General features: G+C 40.0%; 1 protein-coding gene across 10 annotated transcripts in view; it reads right to left on the reverse strand.

Moving 5' to 3' along the window:
- Positions 1 to 22,848, reverse strand: part of LOC135486151 (3',5'-cyclic-AMP phosphodiesterase 4C-like) — a 249,309-nt gene that overhangs the window by 52,709 nt on the left and 173,752 nt on the right. Inside the window, exon 1 of one of the 10 annotated variants that reach the window (XM_064768705.1) lies at positions 14,717 to 15,338. The exons of the other annotated variants lie outside the window; for them this stretch is intronic. Within the exon in view, the coding sequence (XP_064624775.1) occupies positions 14,717 to 14,907 (191 nt within the window). The 5' untranslated portion in view covers positions 14,908 to 15,338. Of the gene's footprint in view, positions 1 to 14,716; positions 15,339 to 22,848 lie in introns of those variants that run through there. 10 annotated transcript variants of the gene reach the window in all.

Genomic DNA, 22,848 nt, shown 5'->3' on the forward strand with positions numbered 1-22,848 from the left:
AATTAGCACATTACTGCCATGACCAAGAGCAAAAGACGAGTAATAAAAAGATAAGACAACCATCGAGATGTGATCAAGACTTTATGGGACACATTTTGACAGGCTATAATGATGGTAGGCAATGATGTTTGGGCGAATAAGCAGCTCCAATCATCAGCTCTTTTTTCATGAAGAACTCACGCCTGGCTGACATATCAAGTACGCAAGACATATTTGCACTACTCGCTTTCTGGTCAACAAATCACCCCCAATATGTGACTGAGAGAGACCAGAGTCCTCTGCCTCCCATATTTTTTCTATCACACTGATTTATGAACATATTCTATCCCCCCCTCCTTCCGCAGGTTTGACCCCATCACGCTCACTTCTACACTGTTAATTGGTCTACACTGAAGAATCTTTCTGTTCAAAACATCCTGAATCTCATGGTCTCATTCTCTCTATAAATGTAGTGTAGATAACCTAAATCTTGAATCTTGATCAGATACAGAAAATTTGGTGGTCAAGACACTGTCAAAAATGGGTAAAACCTTTTCTGGTTGAACATGCTATGGTTATATAACCGAAATCATGAATCTTGATTAGATGCAAAAACGTTGGTGCTCATCGATCAAGACAAAAGGGGTAAAACATTTTCCAGTTGAACATGCTATAGGCATAAAGTATGTAACCTCAATCTTAAATCTTGATAAGATGCAAAAACCTTGTTGGTCAAGGGGTAACACCTTTTTTGGTTAAACAAGCTGAATGAAGGAGTAATACGGCATTTAACCACCCACACCAATCATCTACACACTGTTTCCTAATTAGTCTCAATGCAGTGGGACTCATGGGAAATTACGATGGCCATACAGATTGTGATATAAAGATCATTTGATTCACTTCAATTAATCATCAAGATACCTTTGTTTCAGTCAACAATCCATTATCAAAAGAAAAAAGTTTAGATAACTCTGCTTCTAAGTGAAGTCACACAACCGACAACACTAATACAGTTGGCCGGGTTTTCAGACCTAACTTATTTGCAATACCAAAACATACATGTACCAACATTTGAATTAGAAGACTCTGTTAAGGAGCATCTGTGGTCAAATGGTTCGGACTCTCGACCAGCGGTCAAGAGGTCTCTGGTTGAAACCTCACAAAAACATGAAATTGAAAATTATTGAGTTGAGATTTGAGTGCTGAGAATCAACTATGACATTATTCATCACCTCAAAAAAAATCCACAGGTTTTTCTTCCTCACTCATGTGACATTTTAAGACCGTACCATCTCCAGAAAGAGCGGCAAGTGATTAGGACAAAGTCAAAGCCAAACAAAGGACCAAAGGGTATAAACCTGATAAAGACACTGCGAAAGCCGATATGTGCAGCAGTCCTCAGGGCCAAGTCAGACAAGACTCCGATGTCAATCCTCCCATGTCAGACAATTGGTTCAAACAGGTCTGATTTGATTTGTAGGCGAAACAGGCTTTGAAGACGTCAAACTGAATCTAGTAATTGTAATCAGTGGCATTTCACTGCCCACTGGTGTACGACATGACCATATTAAGAGTGGGAGTGGCATGAAGGTGACGTCTGCTGTCCCATTGAAGGCAATGTCACTATTTGAAGATTATCCGTCTTTTTCTGAAGGACCCAGATAATATAACAGTCTACTTGATGCACCATCATTCACTCCGCGACAGACTTTCCGTTCCCCATCCTCACTGGGTTATCAACAATTAGTACATTGTGCTAATTGATGGACAAAGGACAACGCACAGAATATCGTTGTTTCAAATTAGGACTTATTTGTGAATAATTGATTCTATGCCAGTGCTTAAGTATGTACAAGGACCAGAAACCTAAAACAGTTGACACAGGAATCAACAATTTTGGAGTGTAGCCGTCATTGTCACAGGTCTACAAGTACCATCGAGCAGGGAGGGGCTCAGGGTAACTCGCAGTAACATCTCCCCAATGAACTCTCTGGCAGTGTTTATATCAATTCTTGTTTAATATTGGGGGGGACTACCTCGCAATTGGAAAATAACTTGTCCTCGGTTTTGCCATGCAGTTGGGCAGAGAAGGGATGGCTTATAGGCAGATACTCTCAAGGCCAGCTTCTACATTAGCATTTCATGCAGCGTATCATTCGTACCATCGTTTTTGTGGGCGCTGCGGCATCAGATAACAAAGGCTTGGTGCGTTATATACATCGTCATATCTTTACGTGGCAGATGTCCTAGACAAAAACAATCAGCATCTGTAGACTTTGCCAGATTATTGAGGAATTGGAAAAAAAACTTCCTGCAGTAATATCCAGCTAATGCAAGCATCAAAGCATGACGCTAACAGATTGTACCAGCTTATGCCCAGTATCTCCCTTTATGGTGCAAAGTGTTCATTTCGAATAATATTTGCCATTGTTTCAGGTTGTTCAATCTGTTTGTTTTATGCATTGATTTTCTTGACAACATGATTAATGCATTGACCACCTGAGGATCAACAAAATGGATGGATTTTAACAACTCCGGCTCTCTCTCCTCGGTATTACCTGCCAATTCGTTGCCATGGCTACCTGTGTTTTGCTAAGTGGCCCAAACATGATTTTAAACTGTAGGATTACCCAGGACCTGTCCTCAACATGCTCGAGGAGACTTTGATGACAAAAGCTTGGTGAGATGACAAGTATTTGTCGATACACATAACTACATGTACTATTTAATAGGATAGGGTTTACTCGTATTGAGGCAGTAATAGTATGCCTAATTCTTAACGTTTATAACGACATTATGTCCACATAAACAAGTTTGAGAACTGATAGCTGAATGTAAACTATCATTTTGAGGTGAAAATTCCATTAGACATCACAATATATCCCTTGCCAGTTCTTCTTCTTCTTCTTCAGCGTTCGCTCTGCACTTGGAGGGGTCATTCTCCTAGGAGTAATCCTCCTCCAAGGCGGGATGAGCGTATCCTGCGTGCAACTACGGTTAGGCGCCAATTGGGTTTATTGGCCTAGTGGTCCGACTTTGGCGAGAGAGATAGAGTCCCATGCCATGCCAGTAACGTTAAGGCAATTGTTAGGCTCTGTTAGGCTGTCCGAGTGGTGCAGTGGAAGAATCAGCATCTGTCACCTCCAAAGTTTCAGCATACTCATACGATAGAGGACAACTCGGTCGACAAGAATTGCAGAAATTTGTTTAAAAGCTAACCTTTCCAACAGTCAAACTGCAATTGAGCCAATCAACACATGCGCAATTGTCAGGAAATCTCCGTGGAGAGGCCACCTCAATCTTCAACATTGAGGGACTTCATAAATCAGTGATGGAAATCATTGCCATCAGGCAATACAGACCCACTGATTCCCCATGTTATACATGTCCGAAACCAATCAAGAAATGGAGGCCTGAAGACCCCCGTGGGGGGGGGGTGTGGCACTCGCAGTAACATATATAGAGCATTCATGAACCCGGAGTTTTTGATAGTCCCCTTCAGCGCACATAGCAATCTCAAATCCCCACCTCTTTTGCAGGCATATTTTTCATCCCCAACCCCTATGATAACATGCACAACCCAACCCCTTGCACTGGTTGTACCTCTCGCAACTAGAGCTGAAAATAAGGGACCTATGGGGGGCGGGCGGGTCGATGACACCTTTTGAAGCATGCCCCTGGGTTTATTGCAGGACTTGACTTGACAGAAAGGTGCGGGCATTCGTGCTGTGCAGATGACGCTTTAGCGCTTAAAAACCCCATCCATTTTCACACATTTCTACACATCCTCCCCCTAGGTCATATCGTCAAGGTATCGATAGGTCTATAAAGCGAGACTTTTTTTATACCTTGGTTAGTGTGCTTTTCCATCACAGGATGAGCTTAGGAGGGTGGAATAAAAATTATATATTTTTTGCTCTCACGAAAGACTTCTGTAGAGGCAGCTTCATGGACCAGAATGGCGGCAGCCGGGATAATTTTCTTTTCGGTTTTCGGCGATTTTCTTTCATATTTTTAGTTAATCACGCTAAACAAGGTGTCAAAAAAGTCTCGCCTAAAGTCTGAAAAATATAGTGGCAACCCAACAACAGTCTGCATCATATTCACTGGAGTGGTTCCCTAATCACGCTGCATTCACCCAGTAATGAAATTGCTTGGGAGCATTAGTCGTGGCCGTCTCTAGGTTTGATCAACACTGATGACGTTGACAATCGGATTGGATCTTGTACCACATCAGAATATCCTTGATTTGAGCAGCTTACAAGCTTTGATTAACCACTGAGTGACTAAGATCAGTTTACAGCATGACAATGATAATTGTAGATGAGAACCTAGCTCTGTGGTCATTGGTTTGACTCCCAGTACAAGCATGGTAAGGGCACATCAGATCTTCTTCAGAGGGTACTTTCTTCCACCCAGGCCTCCAATTTCTTCCTGCATTATTTACCAATTGCCCTTGTTTTCTTCCTTCATGCACACTACGAATTGCCTCCATTTTCTCCCTACTTTACATTACTAATTGCCTCCGTTTCCTTCCTACATTACATTACAAATTGCCCAATATTGTTTATAGAGCTAATAATGATCCAGTTCTCAACTAAATATTCTATTATATATCAGCCACTCGAGATCTTAAGATACCAAACCATTCCAAGCAAACACGTTTGGGACGTCTGACCAACCATGATTGGGGCCAGAGATTGCGACACCTTTGACCTTTACCCAGTCTTGTACATGAGCTATATTCCCAATGAGTTTGATTTGTATTCTGTCAACGAATATTGAGTACATGGATAGAGGCAATATCGTATTCATCAGGAGTTCTACGCGATGATATAGCGCACTGTAATAGATGCTTTTGGAGTAATGTTGGTTGAGGAACCCAGGAGAATTTATTACTGGTGTTATCAAGAATGTCAAAGTCCCACGGGTTGTCTGGGGACTTGATGCATGGTGATGAAATTCTTTTGTAGAAATACTATTAGAATTGAAAAAATATTGATATCAGAAAGTGTAAAGATGTGGGAGAAGTGATTTATTGAAATAGACTTGTTATTTTAGCATGACGTTGTCCAACTGCTTTTGCTCGGAAACATTGATGTAATTCATTACAGAAGTGGTGTAAAAACAGTACAGGTAATCAATTTGGACATCTTGAAGAGGGATCGAATGTGAAAATTTGGGGGTCATGCAATAGGATTTCAAGTCGAGAGCTTTAAAATAGGTGGGCCAATTCCAAATTTCATCCTTCTAAAGTCACTTTTTCTAGGTTTAAACTTAAAGCCCAAGTTTGATGACTTTTGGAGGAGTAAAAAAAGGGTCAATTGGGTTCCTATAGGAGTACTTAATATTCCCTTCCACAGCTGATCACAGTGCAGAATATTCCCTCCACTAACATCTTGTGCACAAATCAATACAGCATTACCTTACCAGCACAAGAAAGCTCATTTTGAGAAGCATCCAACCGCAAAAGTGTTGGTGCAGCTGAAGCAAGTATCTTCCTTGTGTGGGATTTGTAGCCTAAGGCTATACCGAAGGAGCCATTAGCAAGGCTAACCACAAGTTTTGAACCGTGAACAAGATAAACCATGAACAAGAAAGTTGCCCCGGTCAGTCAACAATACATAACCGATAACCCTTTGCTTCAGGTGACGAGCACAGCTCGTGATGTCACATCTCTCAATCACATGCGGATGATGTGCTATGCACGCCATGCCCTTCATATGATCTCAATTCATTAGCACATGGCCGCAGCCTCTCTTATTGTGCCATTTGTACCTGGAAAGCATTAGTTTGATCCAAATACTATAGATGGCAACACCTTTTGAATATCATTTGTAATAGAAATGTCAAAAAAGTAAGCAACAGCTGAGCAAGGGCTTGCGCAGGCTGATAAACTATTCAAAATTATTCGATGACCTCTCCTCAAGCGTGTTTATGTTATACCACTCACAGCATTGAATTCGCCCAAGTCAGAACTACACACCAATTGTTATTATTAGCATCAGTCCTGGCTATGACCTCAACATCTGCCACCTCTTTTAGTAAACATCTGCGCACAAGTGACATTCATAGCGGCACAAAGTTTTTATCTGTTTCAAAATTCCAATTAACTAAATGGAAATCTTGATCACTCAAACGTTGCCAAGACAGCAAAAATATCACAATTCCCGATTGAAGAAAAAAAAATCTAATTTAAACTGAGACATTAACAGTCTCTGGCACCGCCTTGACACTTCTTCGTACAAATGAATATTAACGTATTTCACCCAGAAATTGTTCGTGTGGATTTCAATTTTGCAATCAGCCAAAAATAATGCAAAAGAGCAGAATTTTACTATTCACTAGCACTTCTAAAAATGGGCACTCAGGCTTGGTTTGATTGACAATTTATCGTCAGACATGTCAAAGCAAAGGTTACTCCCACACCAGGCCTTTGAACCACTTTTAAAATACACTTAGTATTCTAGGAAACACGCTCTGTATTTTAGAAAAATACACTCTGTATTTTAGAAATACACTGTATTTTAGAAAATACACTCTGTATTTCAGAAAATAGACTCTGATTCAAAGGCGTAAGATATTCGTTTTCACTGCAATTTTTTCGATGGGGAAAAATTTGAAATTAAAACGCATGTAAAACGTTACCGGTAAGTGGTTTACAGAGCTGCTTATCAGCACTTGCTAATGATTGCAAATGATGGAACCTGGTTTGGATGCCCGGATTGCAGTCTATATAGAAAGCTACATCTTGTCCCCATGTTTTTTTCCCAACACGTCGTGAAGATTGCCTGAAAGACGAGAGGCGACTCAGGGGAGGGCTCAGTTAATGTACCAAACAACAAAAGAATGCTTTTATTCTGAGCAGCAGGTTACATTATCATCATCAATTTCATAGTGGCTATTATCAGCAACAGTGACATGCGAAAATTTTTCATCGTTGCCTCGGAGATGAACAAATGGCACAGCATCACTATATGTGACATTCAAAGAAGGACTGAACGAATTTTTGATGGAAATCAAAGGAATGATGCCAATTGTGAAATACTTTTCATATATTTTGAATTGCTTCTAGAGAGATTCCTCCAAGTTGTGTCATGTCATTTATGGACTTACATCTACACAGCTAATATGCCATATGACAATGGTAAAAAGGCCTACGCTATTTGTATTTTTAAGTCATAGTACAGATCAACGCAATTGGAACATTTTCAATTCAATCACAAATTTCAAATATAAACCAAAAACAGAGACCTTTAAATACAGAACACTAATAAGAAAACAAGGCATTCAAACAGGAGGAAAGCCAGCAAAAACAGAGCAGGAAGCAGAGATACCACCAACATCAATTACCAAGGGCTAACCAAAACACGAAAGCATTTACCATCTTCAACTACTGCATTCCAGTCATCAGAACAATAAGAACGAAACAACTGAGCTACTAACAGTACTCATCAGAATTAACCCCCTTCATTGTATGTCACAGTGCAGTAACCTGAAGGACGGGCTCAAAATGAGAAGGCCTGGACAATTAGATGACGCCAAAGGATCTTGCCAAAGGGACTCAACGCCGAATATCGTGAAATCCTAAGGTTTTGAAATAATCAGCTGATGAAGATGTTAGGATTAAACGCGTTGAAATACAAGTTCAGAAAGAAAGCAAAATGCGAAAAATTCCATTTTTTTAATATCCTGATCCAGGACCTACCTTACCAAGTGAGAGCAGTGAACCAATATGAAGAAACCTAATCGAATGTTTCAATTTCTTGACTTTTTCGGATTGATCAGTTATTGACTTGAGGCTATCTCTAAAGGACCTGGTCACAGACGGCGAAGGTGTCCATTTGAGATAGCATTGATCTGACAGAAATCAAATGAACTTAATTATTATTAGAAGGGCTTAATTCAAGTTAAGCTGTTGACATTAAGAAAGTCATTGAAAAAGCATTATGGCCGATAAAGGGCGATGCGAAATAGTTGTATGGTAATTTCCACCTGCCCTCCTTTTGAACAACAGCTGCATTCAAATACCTTGTAAATTCTCATTGAAATACTTTAAGAAAAACTTTCTAATTTGGAAGATTGCAAAATGATTTCTAACTGTGACTCCCATATTTTACTTGCAGAGCAGGATGAACCCAAATGTACATGTACATGTAGGTAGGTCTTAGCTAATAAACTAATACGACTGAGCTGGTTTTCCAGGTTGTATTCAGGATCAAAGATTTTTACCCCCCCCCCCCCAGCAATGTTCTGCCAACATGGCCAAGGCCTACAATAATGTTGTTGATAATGGCCAACAATGTCCGACATCAGTACGTTTCCATATCCATACTCTATATGTATTAAGTATGTGATGAATGATTTATGATCTCTCGTTTGACGCGATGATAATGTCGCTAAATGCCCTCACCTCATTTGCGCCGACATGAAAACGGCGATCAATATCGCGGCAGCCAATGACGGTGAAGCAATGAGAGTGATAGTCCACCAATAATCAATATTGAAAAACCCTGCATTGAAAATCTGCTGATGAAATGAAATTCTGTCAAATTATTTCAGACCTGAGTAGTCGATCGATACAGGTTTGCGAATAAACCTACGAGGATTTTGTTATCATATTTTTCCACAGGTAACTGGAGTTTTTCATGACACAAGGTAATTTTTGCAAATCAAAATCATTCTAAACACCACTGACACTGGAAGAAACTTCAAGTTGATTGTTTGAATAGAAATTTGTCTATTTGTTATGAGAGTTGTCAGAAGATATGTGATGACAACAAGTTGCAGAAAACAAAAGTGCTGCCATCTTCAGCCAATTAGGAGAACCTAAAGTTCTGACATTCTTTAAAGTCACCACTCAACAAAATGGAACTTTCTGTATCTTTGTTTTGATTACTCGAGCTAAAATGACAAATATTGAGAGATTCATTACACAATACTTGCCACGACTTTATGACAATCCTTGGGCAGGGTACAGCCATTGGATGATCTCCTTTATCAATGAAGCTTTCAAGTTGAGTGGAGTTGAGATCAACCTCGTCTGCACTCAGAGTCGTATCCATGAACTCGTCAACAACATGAGCTAATATAGGAGATAATGGGACGTCATCTTCATCAGTAATCAAACCCAAATCGTCAAATTCAAACACAGGAATCGACAAATCTGCCATTGCGAAAGTTTTTTTTAAACGACTGTAATGACAAAACTTGTCAAATCCCTCAAATCCTGTCTCTGTGGACACCTTGTATGTAGTGTCATTTCTATAGATTTATGCATAAACATCAGGACTGGCAAATGGTAAACATACATGTATGTCATAACATCTCTGACGTAAAGGACAGTAGGAACCAACTGTTACAACAAATTATTTCACAAATGAGGCAATTTCCACAGCAGACAACAACTGGTGAAGGTGGAAACAAATTGCGTAGCGTTGCCATCCTGACAATGAGATCTTACGTAATCAGGCAAGTGGCCTCGCTGAGTAGGTGTCTATGATGTGACACAACACAGGAATAAGAAGTTATATCATGTATTACCTGTATTGAAAACCGAGTCATTTCAAGGTTACAGCTGTGGCCTTTTAATGGAGTCAATCAATCAATATCACTCAATACTTATAGGGCCCATTTAGAATATGGAATATATCGTTTCGGAAGGGCTGCAAGACACGCACCTGACCTTATTGCATCTGACTGATTTCTAGTTAATTTTACTGGGGCAGCTCAGACAGCCGTGAGTGGATGCAACTTGGACATGTACCAACCTCCCATGAAAATTCATGAATCCACGCCTGAGAAAGGTATATTTTGCCTCAAATACGAAATTAAAGGCATATTAGACAAGAGTTACTGGATCCCCCCTTATATATGATCGACATTATGAGTTTGGGATTCAGTAAAGAAACTGAAATACTTTATCTTATATCATTTTTATGTCATACTCACTATTTTGACAACTCATCTGAAGAATCAGTCATTGCATCTTGGACTGCATGAGATGCATGACCCTCCGCTGACGGCCCCATCATATCCTTAGAGCTCAATTTGCCAAGACCTTTTTTATGACACACCACTGTCACTAACTGCAGCTATCATTCTGGAAACAATTCCACTAAACATGCTAAAGTGATTCCTCCATGAACATACAGTTGTAAGTCCTTGAGATATTCACTTATTCACTTGAAGTGTAAAATTAAAATCTTTTTTTCATTGGCTGGCATTTACCAAGGAATTGCGATGAAAAATTGAAGTCACTTTATAAAACCTTCCGACAGTATTGTCATCCTGCAAAAAACTTTAGCCAAACTTCCTCTTGAAGAAGATCCACTAGTATACGGTCTTTTGGTTTTTCGTCATGATCGCTATAGACTTCCTACATAGTCACCTAAATGATGACCTTATTAGTAAATAGGGAAGTAAGGGGCTATAGGCCTACACTGCCAGGTTGGACACAAGCTAGTGTAATTGGTCGCTAAACATAACAGGCAAATTAAGTCGAGTTAAAAAAGGGCTTGAGACTCAAGTAACCACGAAATGACGTCAAGGAAGTTAAGTTTCACTGCATGCTATTTGTCAGCCGTGGGATTTAATATCAGCCAAGGCGCATAGGCTTTTCTTTAGTCAAACTGTGCTTAACTGGAGACAACATGCAGGCCTAAGTTGTGCCCAATACCTTAACCTTAAAGGAAGCCAATTAGGTCAGATTAAGTTACACAAAGTCCAATAGGGTATCTTCCATCTCACACTGCAGCGAATCGATTCACTCATGCAGTGTTCTCCACAGGGTTTTCTCAAGGTAGGGTGATACCCTTGATTTTCATGATGCTTTACCAGTGTGCAACACAAGGTAGGGTGGCTAGCAATTTGAGGTAGGGTGGCCCTGTAGGAACCCTCTGCAAAGTTCTAGAGCAAGGTAGGGTGGCTCTTCCAAGGTAGGGTGGTAAGCTGCCAAGGTAGGGTGGGCCACCCTGACAAATACCCTTGTGGAGAACACTGCTCTTGTACATGTAAGAGGAAAACATTTAATGCTGAATCAAACACAACCTGTGTGTAGCCAAAGTATACACTCAGCACTATATAGACTGCACTTAAAACGCCCAACTGAACAAAGATCAGCTGAAAGCATTAGCTTTGATTGAATTTATTTTATCATGTAAGGATTATTGAATACAATCAACCATTAACATTGGTCCAGGTCCAATGGAAGGAATTATTACTCCCGGCAGTGCAGCAAGCTGGCACCCAAGGCAATGTGAATGTCTCCGAATTGCCATCTAGTAACACGATACTGAACTACTTAACAAACTTCGAAGGTCGGTTGTTGGTGCAAAATCAAGATAGATGGAAGCACTGGTTATAAATTGTGAAGTTGGAACAATCTCTGTAAATGCCAATTCCTAAATTTCCCCTCGGGGGGGGGTTTACACTGGGATCTAGGAACAGTACCTTGCATTCACAGAGAAGAATACAGACTCTCAGGAAGGATACAGGGAAGGGTATATGACACATGACATAACCTGTATGTGGTACAAAGTCCCATGCCACTGAATACACAGGGTCAAAGGTATGCTCCTCTCTTCACCCACATTCCTGACCCTCGAGTAACCGATTGTGAATCGTATGATGAGGTGGAAAAATCCTCTCTGCCCAATCAAAATGGCTCTTACATCTTTCCTACCAACATGGACATTATTGTAAACAATCTCCATTTCATTAGCAGCCATTGATATGAAGTGCAGACAAGACAGAGAGGTATCAGAGCAGCTGACGGAACATACCAATCCCACTAGAAAGAGTTTAAAACAGTGATATTTGGAAAAAGATCGAATAAAATAAGGTCAAATTATCAAAGCTACTGATCACACAATGGAAACTTTGATTAAAAACTTTATTAGACCAGGTGTTTAGGATGAAAATTGGGTCAATTAGTTGCATATCTTATGTGCATTTACACAAAGGCCTACATATTGGGCTTGTGGTATTCGACTCGATGACTCGACGACGCGATGACTCGATGACGCGATCCGGTTGGAATCTTTTTAAAGAATATCACTGCTTGGACTGTAATTTATACATAGAATCATAAGTGGAGGAAAATAAAAAAGAACCGATCATTACCAACCCCTTTCCAGCTGTTTTCACCGTATCTAATCCGACCATTTTTCGTTTCCTACAAGTTCGCATTTTTGATAAAACCATGCGCCATGTTGCTATACAAGCCACTGGTATCTTACCGTCAATACAGCTAATACACCTAAATATAGCTGGTTCAGATCAACCTCCTACCCAGGTTCTTTACGAGCAGAAATTCCAATGTTAAAATGACACGCGATTTCCTGGAGACAAGGTTGGCTCTGGATATCCGTTCAGCACGGCAATATTAAATGTCCTATACACCTTTCCAGAAATGGGGCGCTGAGTGTCCGAAATAGTGATGTCATAAGGGGAAACTAGGCCTGTGGTGGAGGGACAAAGGAGATAGTCATGGTTGACCAACACACTTGAATGCCTTTAATGACGGACAAGGGGGAAAAAGTTAGTTCCAATGCAAGCCACCAATTTCGGAAAGCATGTATAGGGGCTGATGTATTGGGGGGGGGGGGGGGGGGGGGGCAGATGTCAAGGGACAGAAGAGGGACTGAGTGACTGAGTCTAAAAAACTGTACATATGCGAAATTCCGATTCTTGACAGACTACCACATGACATCTGACATTGGCCACTAGAAGCTTGTTTGTCAATTAAATCTCCGGTCATTTTGCGTGCTATGAAACTTCCACGAGTCCTTTAAATATCAAAATCAATCGCGGGGACCAATCTTCAGTGGCCATGGCTGGGGGGGGGGGGGGCACATCCTTCCACATACCGTAGCTGGGTATGTGAAGGCCGAGCTAAAACCTCTGCTGTTGCAGCGGTAGCCCGGAGACCAGGATCATGGGATTCCGTATTTTAGCAAAATCCATAGCAACGATCGCGTCATCGAGCCATCGCGTCGTCGAGTCATCGAGTCGAATACCACAAGCCTACATATTGTAACTCAGATGAACAGTAATGTTGATGTTACAGGACACAAACACTAGGTGTATCGCTATCTATTCCAGGCAGACCCATTTCCGACTCATCAATCACCTTGAGACCACCTCTTGGACCCCCTAGCTCCTGCCTATCGTCCGTCCCCCTTTAAGAGAATCTTGCTGAATTGATGGTATGCTTGGTTTACTGGCCAGGACTATCAATTCTGTTTCGGCATTAGGGTGGAAGTGCAACTTGCCATAATGCAGTAGCACATACATGTAGCGAGATGAGATAATGCAAGATCCACAAGGAGGAAAGCACACTTCTAGCCACAGAACCTGATGAGTTCCATACATTACCAACTTCCTTCAGGAAGGGCATTTAACACTTACCTGCAACGAAAAAGATGAAGAATAATGAGTACAAGCTTCATGCACATGTAAATCAATTTATTAGAGAATTCCTTTACCGTTGTACAGGGTGCCACAAATTTGTATATGTTGTGATTTCTAGGTTCATAGATGGCGCCTCGATCCTCTACTTTTTATCTAATGACGTTTTGCAGAAAATGGTTAATTATGAGATTGAGACGGATAGAGTTAACCCTGAAGGAGACAATCAGAAAACTGGTTAAATTCTCTATATTTAGAAAAACCCAACAAAGTGGGTAAACAGCTCCTTAATGGGCATCTATTGGTTGGTCGCCCAAAACAAATATACAAGTAAATGTATGTTATATCAAATAACTCCACTGACAAATAGAAGAGATTGAAAAATGTATTGACATTGTCTTAACAAATCCATCATGTGGAAGAGGACCGATGTGGCACCAGTGCAGTATATTGAAAATAAAATTGAAATACATTATAAACACGGAATATGTACATGTAAGGTCATTAGTTCCCTCTTCTCCATACATGGCAAAGATAAACAAAACAACTATTGACCTGTCAGAAGTGATTAGAGGAATCCAGAGTAAAATTCAACTTTCCCACAAAAGTTCCTTACATGAGATTTTTGCAATTTCTACACACAGGACCACACAGCGGACCTTTCACAGGGGAATCATACTCCCAAGTACAGCACAACTTCTCTATTAAGGACACCCTCCGGACGGACAAATGCTGTCCTTAATAGAGTAGTGTCCTGACCAGAGAGCTCAAATTGAATGGAAACAACTGATTTGGGTGTCCTTAATAGAGAGAGGGTGTCTTTAATAGAGGTGTGTGCTAAGGGATGTTCCACAGTATAAAACATGTCCAACCTTTCACTCTGCAGAGGAATTTCCTTTATGGAGTAGCAGTTGACGTACTCGGCCCTGTTACTGATGTTGCGCGGCGTTGAGGGCGGTTTAATGGATGACCGAGATTTAAAATACATGTTTCACACACTTTTCTAGAGCAACTTGACTGATATTTCGAGGACCTTTTTGAGTTATTTGGCAAACACTCGTATGCAAGACATATTTTGACATGTTCGATGGCAGATATATGTGACCTGTCGATAAAAATAATACAGAATATGAGTGAATACTAATCAATTCTTCTTCTTACTATATTGCAACTACTGGAACTGATTTCAGAATATTGTCAACTTCCAACTTGCATCATGAAAATTGGTCCCTTTTAGATCCTTTGTCCCCAGATCATAAGGGCCCAGCTGGAGCAATTCAAAGTTGCAGCCATAGAGGATGGAAGAACCCCACCAACACCTTACCTGCTCCAACTGGCATTCACAAACAGACCTCCTGTCGCTTTTGTCTCGCACACACAAGAATCAGACCGAATACGGCGTCTCTGCCTGATGTTCTTTTGAGAGACCATCTTAATCGGTGGTCCAAATCCTGATTTAGGTATCTTCGGACTGAACACGGGATCAAAATGATCCAGAACGTCAACGGAACCCATGAATCACAAATCACAAATTAACTGAAAGGATCCTTCCAGTTTCGTTATCGCATCAGTGGAAAACTTATCCGACCTAGATTTATACAATAATCCTAAAATAAGTATCCAAAGTCTCCCAATAAACACGTAAAATTTCAAAAGTTGCGAGACAACCTTGAGAGATAGTCTTCAAAATGCATAAATTCCTCTCAAAGATCCAATAAATGTGAGAAAATCCCAATTGATAGTGATTGAAGTTCTATTAAGTCAACTGCGTTCAATAGAATTTTTGAGCATCAATGCCGTCACCCAGTAACTGTGGTTGATGGAGGTCACATGATTGTGTCAGTCCAGATGGCATATGCATCAAAGCATGGGATAGGCTTGTTGGAAGAGATGCACAAAATAAAATGACGAGTAAACAACACCTTCGATGATATTTCTAAAGATTGGCAAAAACAGATGTTACAACTTCCGGAGAGGTTCTTTTATGCACCTCTGCGGGAGATTGTCCCATCACAACAAAATATCGATGTTACTGCTAGAGCCGACCGGTCGTCATCTGATAATATGATTATTCAAATAATGGGATTTTGTAATATTGCGTGGGCTATGAAGACCGATGCCACTTTATTCATTTGGTACTTCTATTTCATTCCCTCAAGGAAAGTGGCCGACTTGGTAATGAGCAAATTGAAACCGCGGATTCAGCTGCAAGCAGCCCCATGGCTGAGAACCTTTTTATTAAATGTATAGCCAATTTTGCCAATGGATGGTCATGACGTGTCGCTGATCTGATTTGACAGCCATTAAGGTGCAGATAGGGCGAGCTTGAAAATGTCCATGAGTGACCATGCTTTTCTCTTACACTCACTCCATTTAGCCCTACCCAGTTTCTGTTTGAAACTATGGCAGATGGGTGACCTCAGATGACTCCAAGGTCAGACTTAATATCTCACACGTATTGACTTGAAATTTTAGATCATCCATCAAATGGAATCAATACAGTTATTCTTAACAGATGGAACCTATAACATGTATAAGCCATTATATTTTAGTCAGATAATGCTGGTCAAGTTCATGACCATGTTGACCAATCTATGCATTTCTGTCAAAGAGAGTTGGCAGTGAGCGTGGTAACTTCATTATTTAGAGACAACGCCTGCCATATTGGAAGGCAGATGAAACCATGGAAGACAAAATGATGACACTACATGCATCAAACTGTATTCTAACACACTTTCATTACAATGTTGCAAGTATTATAGTGCCTCATTTTAGAGCCAGCGGTCTTGATTCTTCTAATTGAAATATTGAGACGGCACGATTGAGTTGCACGCGCTGTGTCAGATTTAACAGAACAAAGCCTTGACAATCTAATATGGAGGCTACGGACATCACATCTATAGTTTCAGGGTCAAACACCTTCGCTGACTGGATGATGACATCAACAGACAAATAACAAAGAATCACGATCAATTTGTCTGGAATGAACCCTCCACGTGGTACCAGCTTATTCTTCATCATGCATTCTTTCCCTCACACTTGAAACCAGGCAACACAAATCAATTGAAAACAATTCGGTCCTTTGATGACGTACATGCACGTGTCAAAAACCGATCCAATGAGAGTCTCAAATAACATGTTTTCTCCTCCTGGGTCGTTGATCTCCGACCTAGCAAAAATTGAACTGCCACAGGATGCAAAAGTAGTCTTATTTACCAAGTAATTTATCTGATTGCTTTATCAATAATGCGATCGATGACATCAGTGGATGACGCAAAACCATGGGTCTAAGAGCATCGATCCAAGTTTGATCAATTTAACTATTTGATGCTTGATTGAAGATATTTCACGGTGCATGCCCCGGTTTTTGGATCAATGATGTTGGAATTGTGGTTAGTGGCTAGTTGGGTACTCCTGATCTTCTTACTAGTCGAGATGTGTGCTCCCGTTGCCCATCGCATCTTAATCCACCCAAGTATTGTGCTGTAATAATTAGCATACTCAGTATTGGACCAGGGACCTCCTGACTGTTTGCCTGGAGTCCGAGCTACCTCCACAGCAGCTCCAATTCTTGGATGCAGCCTCCTGATTAGATGTTTATCATCTTCATAGCAAAAACCCCTGGCTGTGTCATGTGCACCCATTCGAGAATCATCGTTATTCCTGAAGTCATTCACTTCATGCACACTGACGCTGATATTTCTAATGTCCCCCGTAAATCACAGTTAATGATCAACCAATGACAGTCTCAATGCTCTTCACAAAATAGTGGAAGATATTCTTCACAGAGGCGGAGAGAAATCACTATGGCATGATAACATGGATAATAGGAATTTCCATGCCTGCAATGGTTTAACTGATTAGGTTCCATCTTAAAAGGCACAGTACTTCTGTTAGCTGTAGTTGATTACAACATGACCCTCTCATGATTAGAATGGTCAACTTCTCATGCCCATTGTACAGCTACGGCAAAAACTGGCAAACCTTTTAAGTGGAAATCTTTCATTTCGATTGCATCAAATACTGGTGTATGCTTTCAGCATGTTCAGAGAACAGTTTGAACGTCATAGTGATATGTTGCATTAAATAAGTAATTGGTTTATGTTGTTTTTAACGGCCTACTCCATTCATGGGAAAGAATCAAACGAGGTCAAAATTTGGAGAACATTCTTTAAAGACAAGAAGCACAAACTGACCTCATAAACAGACAAAACACAAACTGACCTCATAAACAGACAAAACAACACCTTAGATTAAATACTAACCTTCCCATCCAGATCAGAGCCTATCCCATCATTTACGACTCTATTGATTTTGATATTGATTTTGAACTTGTCTCAACAATAACATGACCCATGTTCAGAAGGAGTGATCTTTGTCCACTCGGTCAAGTTTACTCTAGACTGAATTATCATTCACGAAATATGCAATACGTGGACGAAAATATTGGTGGTTCACTCTATTACTGTATTGATCACGTTTTCAACATCTTCCAATGGTGGCTTGGTGGCATGCTATATGTAGCATGACGTTGTATAAAGGCCACAGTTTTCAAATCAAAGCCTGATTTCCATGCACGATGAACTTGATACAGGAGTTCAACGCTATCATCATTGGTAGAAATGTGGAAGAAACGCATGATTTGCCTGAAGATAAGCGCAAGAATATAGCTTGTTATGCTCCCATGGGTATGAGCTGTAAGCAGGTGGCCGTGGGTGGTTATGCATGACATTCTTTGGTATCTGTTGATCTTCAACATGTTCAAGGAACATTGTCTCTTTGACCATCTTTAGTGACCATGATTTGCCTGAAGATAGTGCAAGAATATAACTTGTTATGCTCCCATGGGTATGAGCTGTAAGCAGGTGGCCGTGGGTGGTTATGCATGACATTCTTTGGTATCTATTGATCTTCAACATGTTCAAGGAACATTGTCTCTTTGACCATCTTTAGTGACCATGATCAGTGCTTGGACACTGTCTACCGCCCATTGACAACAGAGCGATGAAAATTAGCACAAACTGTAAAGATATTGACAAATTTGATGACGAACAATTAAGGTCTGGGAATCACTCCCATATATTTACATGCAGCCTATTAGTTTATAGGTAAAAGCTTTCAACGACAAACATCAATTATTTGATTATAGGTGGCCATAACTGCCCACAGTGCCTTTTATATCACTCACAGAAAACAACCAGAAATTTCTGTGTTCTGCATATTACCTGGCGTTTGTAACTAGATAAACTTTTCAGCGTTCTGATCGATACAATCTCCTGTTGGTACAGGAGAAGATCTTCATTTCAACCATCTTTATAATTCAAGACTGGTAGAGACAACCAAATTGTTTCAATGACTCCAATAGGTGAACTGAGACCCAGCAAGACAGAAATCCTGATATCATTTCACGAGAAAAGGCACTCATTTTCTGTGATTTCATAAAGAAAACACAGCAGTTGAACAACGTGACATGTAAAACTTCAGAATCTGAAGTATTTAAAAATACCCAGTTTGCCAGAATCGGACAGTACATCACCAAGAACAAGCCATTTGAAGTGAAACACTGCCCAGTTTCGCCAGCAACTTTTTTAGCGGGCAGTGTCAACCGCTCCTGGGAACTGTTCCTGAAATGTACTGCTACCCATCGCTCGCCCCTCACAGGTTTTATAGTCAATGAGTTTCTCATTCTTGGTTAGTAAGCATCCACCTTGGGGGGAAAAAGAAAGCACCTTGCATGAATTCCTCATTAGAAACATGTAAAACATATCGACCTGAAAACTATACCCAAGTCAAACATACACCTTCCAGATAAACAGACTAAGACTCCACAGAAGGTGAAACTAGATAGAGTCAGCAAACCCACTGCAGGAACATGGAATATCTAGATCTATCAACAAAGTGATTAGGAAATACCTCAAGTCGTAACTGAATTGGTGGAGAAAATTAAGGCTTGATTTTAAGGGAAATGGGCATATTGCTGATACCAGGTGCAGCTTATAGTGATAGCTGCGGTTTGTTTTTTATATTCTTTGTGAAAATACCTGTGTCTGTTACCAGCTGGTGGGGAAGCGAAGGTCAAAGTGCTGTTTCTGGTAGACATGACATTGACCTTGGTAAAGAAGTTGCACCTTGAGGTACACACACCGTGCTGGTTCGTTTTGATGTGGGACTGAATATTCCCAACTGACTTATCAAATCATTTTTGAACATTAATGATTAAAACAACTTGGTATCACCCCACATGTGGGCCTACTCAATTCTACAGTTCCCAACAAGAAATCCCATTGCCTGCATGGCTTCTAAAATCATCAAATCGCTTGCTGAAAATTCCATTACAGGTAAATTTGAATAACCTGAAGTTAGTAAATGAATGTCTACCAGGTTGAATCTTTTTAAAACAAGCACACTTTCCATGCATATCAACCTTGAAAATGAACAGTGTTCAGGCATGTGAGGTATATTTTGGCTAAAACAAACAAAACCATTCAGATGAAAGTTATAAGATAACCAAAGGTGTTTCAACCACTATTGGCTGCGTTCATTCTACGAGGTACCAATCAGTGTAATCAACATTTGGCCAGAGGAAAGGAAGTAAACCATCAGTTGATGATGAAGGCTGATTAAGTTTTTTCCGAATGTTAAACATGTTAAAAGTAAACCTAGAAAGATCAATTCAAAAAATGATAATTAACATTAAATCGCGGAAATTATTTTTTGTTGAAAGTCAATAGAAGATCAATATACCATCAGGAAGTAATTTCACGGCTCATAGCTGGAGGCGGTGCAATATATTTACACTTAAATCCTTTGGTATAGGGCCTTGCATTATTTTACGACACCAGTTTTCGATGACCCATAGTGGTCTTTATTGACAACCAAGGACCTCATATTCAATATTAACTTTATATACTGGGAATTAATAGCCATCATCATTGATGGAGAATAATTTTTCTCAACAGTTATGGCCCTAACAATATCATCAATGCAATATCTGGGGCCATTGATGCAATAAAACACGGTGAAGTGTGTAGTCAAAACAGCCTGCAGAGTTCAAATAAAAGTTGTTCAATATAAACTTGAAGCAAAGATCAAGATAAGGAAAGTTTGGTATGTACATGTATGATCAATTTGATGTTTTACGTCTTCCATTTAAGTATGCTTTATGACATAATTCGACAGCCCTAAAGGTTTAAGTGTATTATTCTTTTTTTAGAGCATGGTAACCCAAACATATCTGCTGGTGTGAAAATTGCTTTAAGTTTGAACATACTTTGTAATGTTCCTAGTACGCAAATGACGAAATATACCAAAATGAAAATAAAAACAACAAAGTAATGAAACGGCCAGGGGCCATTGTGCTCACCGTATACATCTTTTATTAGGCAGGATCATGCTTAGTTTAGAGGTGAATATGGTGAACACAATCAGGCATGAAGACTTTTTTTAGATGTGTATTGATGTCAAGTAATAAGACAGGGCAGTATATATAAGTTTATGATCCAACCAATAATTGTCTATGACATCAACAAGATCAATATCGTGTGATTGCTAAGAGTCCCTGCAATAAAAAATTCATCGAAAAAAAGTCATTAATAAGCGAGATATTGCACGTCCTACTTTTTCAGTTTTGACCCCCTGGTGGCCAAATCAAGAATCAGATCAGGCCAAAATTCGGTGTCAGAGATTATCTGATGTAGGGGGTTACATGTACCAACTTTCAAGTTCATAGCTTTAGCAGTTAAGAAACGTGCCATAGTTACACTCGAACGGTCAATTTCCGCCATTTGACCTCTGTGACCTAGAAAAGGAGGTCAAATCCAAAAATCATAGGAAATGTGATGTATCCTTGCTAGGAGTCCCTGCCATAAAATTTTATCGAAAACAATTCACTCAAATAGGCAAGATATTGCACTTCTTCCTTTTTCCGTTATGGCCCCCTGGTGGCCGAATAAAGAATCAGATCAGGCCAAAATTCGACATCAGACGTTATCTGATGTAGGGGGTTATATGCACCAAGTTTCAAGTTCATAGCTTTACTGGTTAAGAAACGTGCCATAGTTTACACTCTAACAGCCAATTTACGCCATATGACTTCTGTGACCTTGAAAAGTAGGTCAAATTGAAAACCCGTAAAATATGTGATGTATTCTTCCAAACAGTACCTACCATAAGAATTTTATCGAAAACAAGTCACTTATAAGCGAGATATCACACTTTTTAGATTTCCACTTTTGGCCCCCTGGTGGCAAAGTTAGGAATCAGATCGAACCAAAATTCAGCGCCAGAGGCTATGTGATATAGGGGGTTATATGTACCAAGTTTCAAGTTCATAGCTTTAGTGGTTAAGAAACGTGCCATAGTTTACACTCTAATGGCCAATTTACGCCATATGACCTCTGTGACCTTGAAAAGTAGGTCAAATTGAAAACCCGTATAATATAAAATGTATATTTGCTATGAGTACCTACAACAAAAGTTTTATCGAAAACAAGTCACTTATAAGCGAGATATCACACTTTTTAGATTTCCACTTTTGGCCCCCTGGTGGCAAAGTTAGGAATCAGATCGAACCAAAATTCAGCACCAGAGGCTATGTGATATAGGGGGTTATATGTACCAAGTTTCAAGTTCATAGCTTTAGTGGTTAAGAAACGTGCCATAGTTTACACTCTAATGGCCAATTTACGCCATATGACCTCTGCGACCTTGAAAACAAGGTCAAATTAAAAACCCGTATAATATAAAATGTATATTTGCTATGAGTACCTACAACAAAAGTTTTATCGAAAACAAGTCACTAATAAGCGAGATATCTCCACTTTTTAGATATCGACATTTGGCCCCCTGGTGGCCAAACAGAGAATCAGATCGGACCGAAAATCAGTGTCAGAGGTCAGCTGACCTAGGGCATTCTGTGTACAAAGTTTCAAGTTCATAGCCCTAGCAGTTAAGAAACGTGCCACTGTTAGGATACGACGACAACGACGACGACGACGACGACGACGACGACGGACACAGCGCTATCGTATAGACTCCCCTTACGGTGAGCCAAAAAGGACCAGTTGGTTAAGAAGCGTGGTTTTTCATGTAAAATAATAGCTTCCCACTGAATCGTGACTACTCCAAACAGGATAAAACAACACTTAACTGCAAGGACAAGTACTGTAGAAACAGAATGGAATCATTCAAAACCACGTTTTAAGATTGATACTTAAAAGCAATTGATAATTTGTAAGAGATAAGCAAGATAGCACATGTGGCGGTATATGGTGGCGAGCAGGGGTATCATCTTTCTTGCCACCTAAAATCCCATGCCCTAGTTGTCCCTTTATTAGCTAATGATTTTGAGCCTCGAAAACCAATGTGGTCCCACACAAAAACGTGAACTATTTCCCATTTCAAACTGTTTACTTTTTATTAAAGAATACAATGTGACAATCAAACTTCAACTAAAAG

Source organism: Lineus longissimus, chromosome 4 (assembly GCF_910592395.1).
Source record: "Lineus longissimus chromosome 4, tnLinLong1.2, whole genome shotgun sequence".
In the NCBI taxonomy this organism is placed as follows: domain Eukaryota; kingdom Metazoa; phylum Nemertea; class Pilidiophora; order Heteronemertea; family Lineidae; genus Lineus; species Lineus longissimus.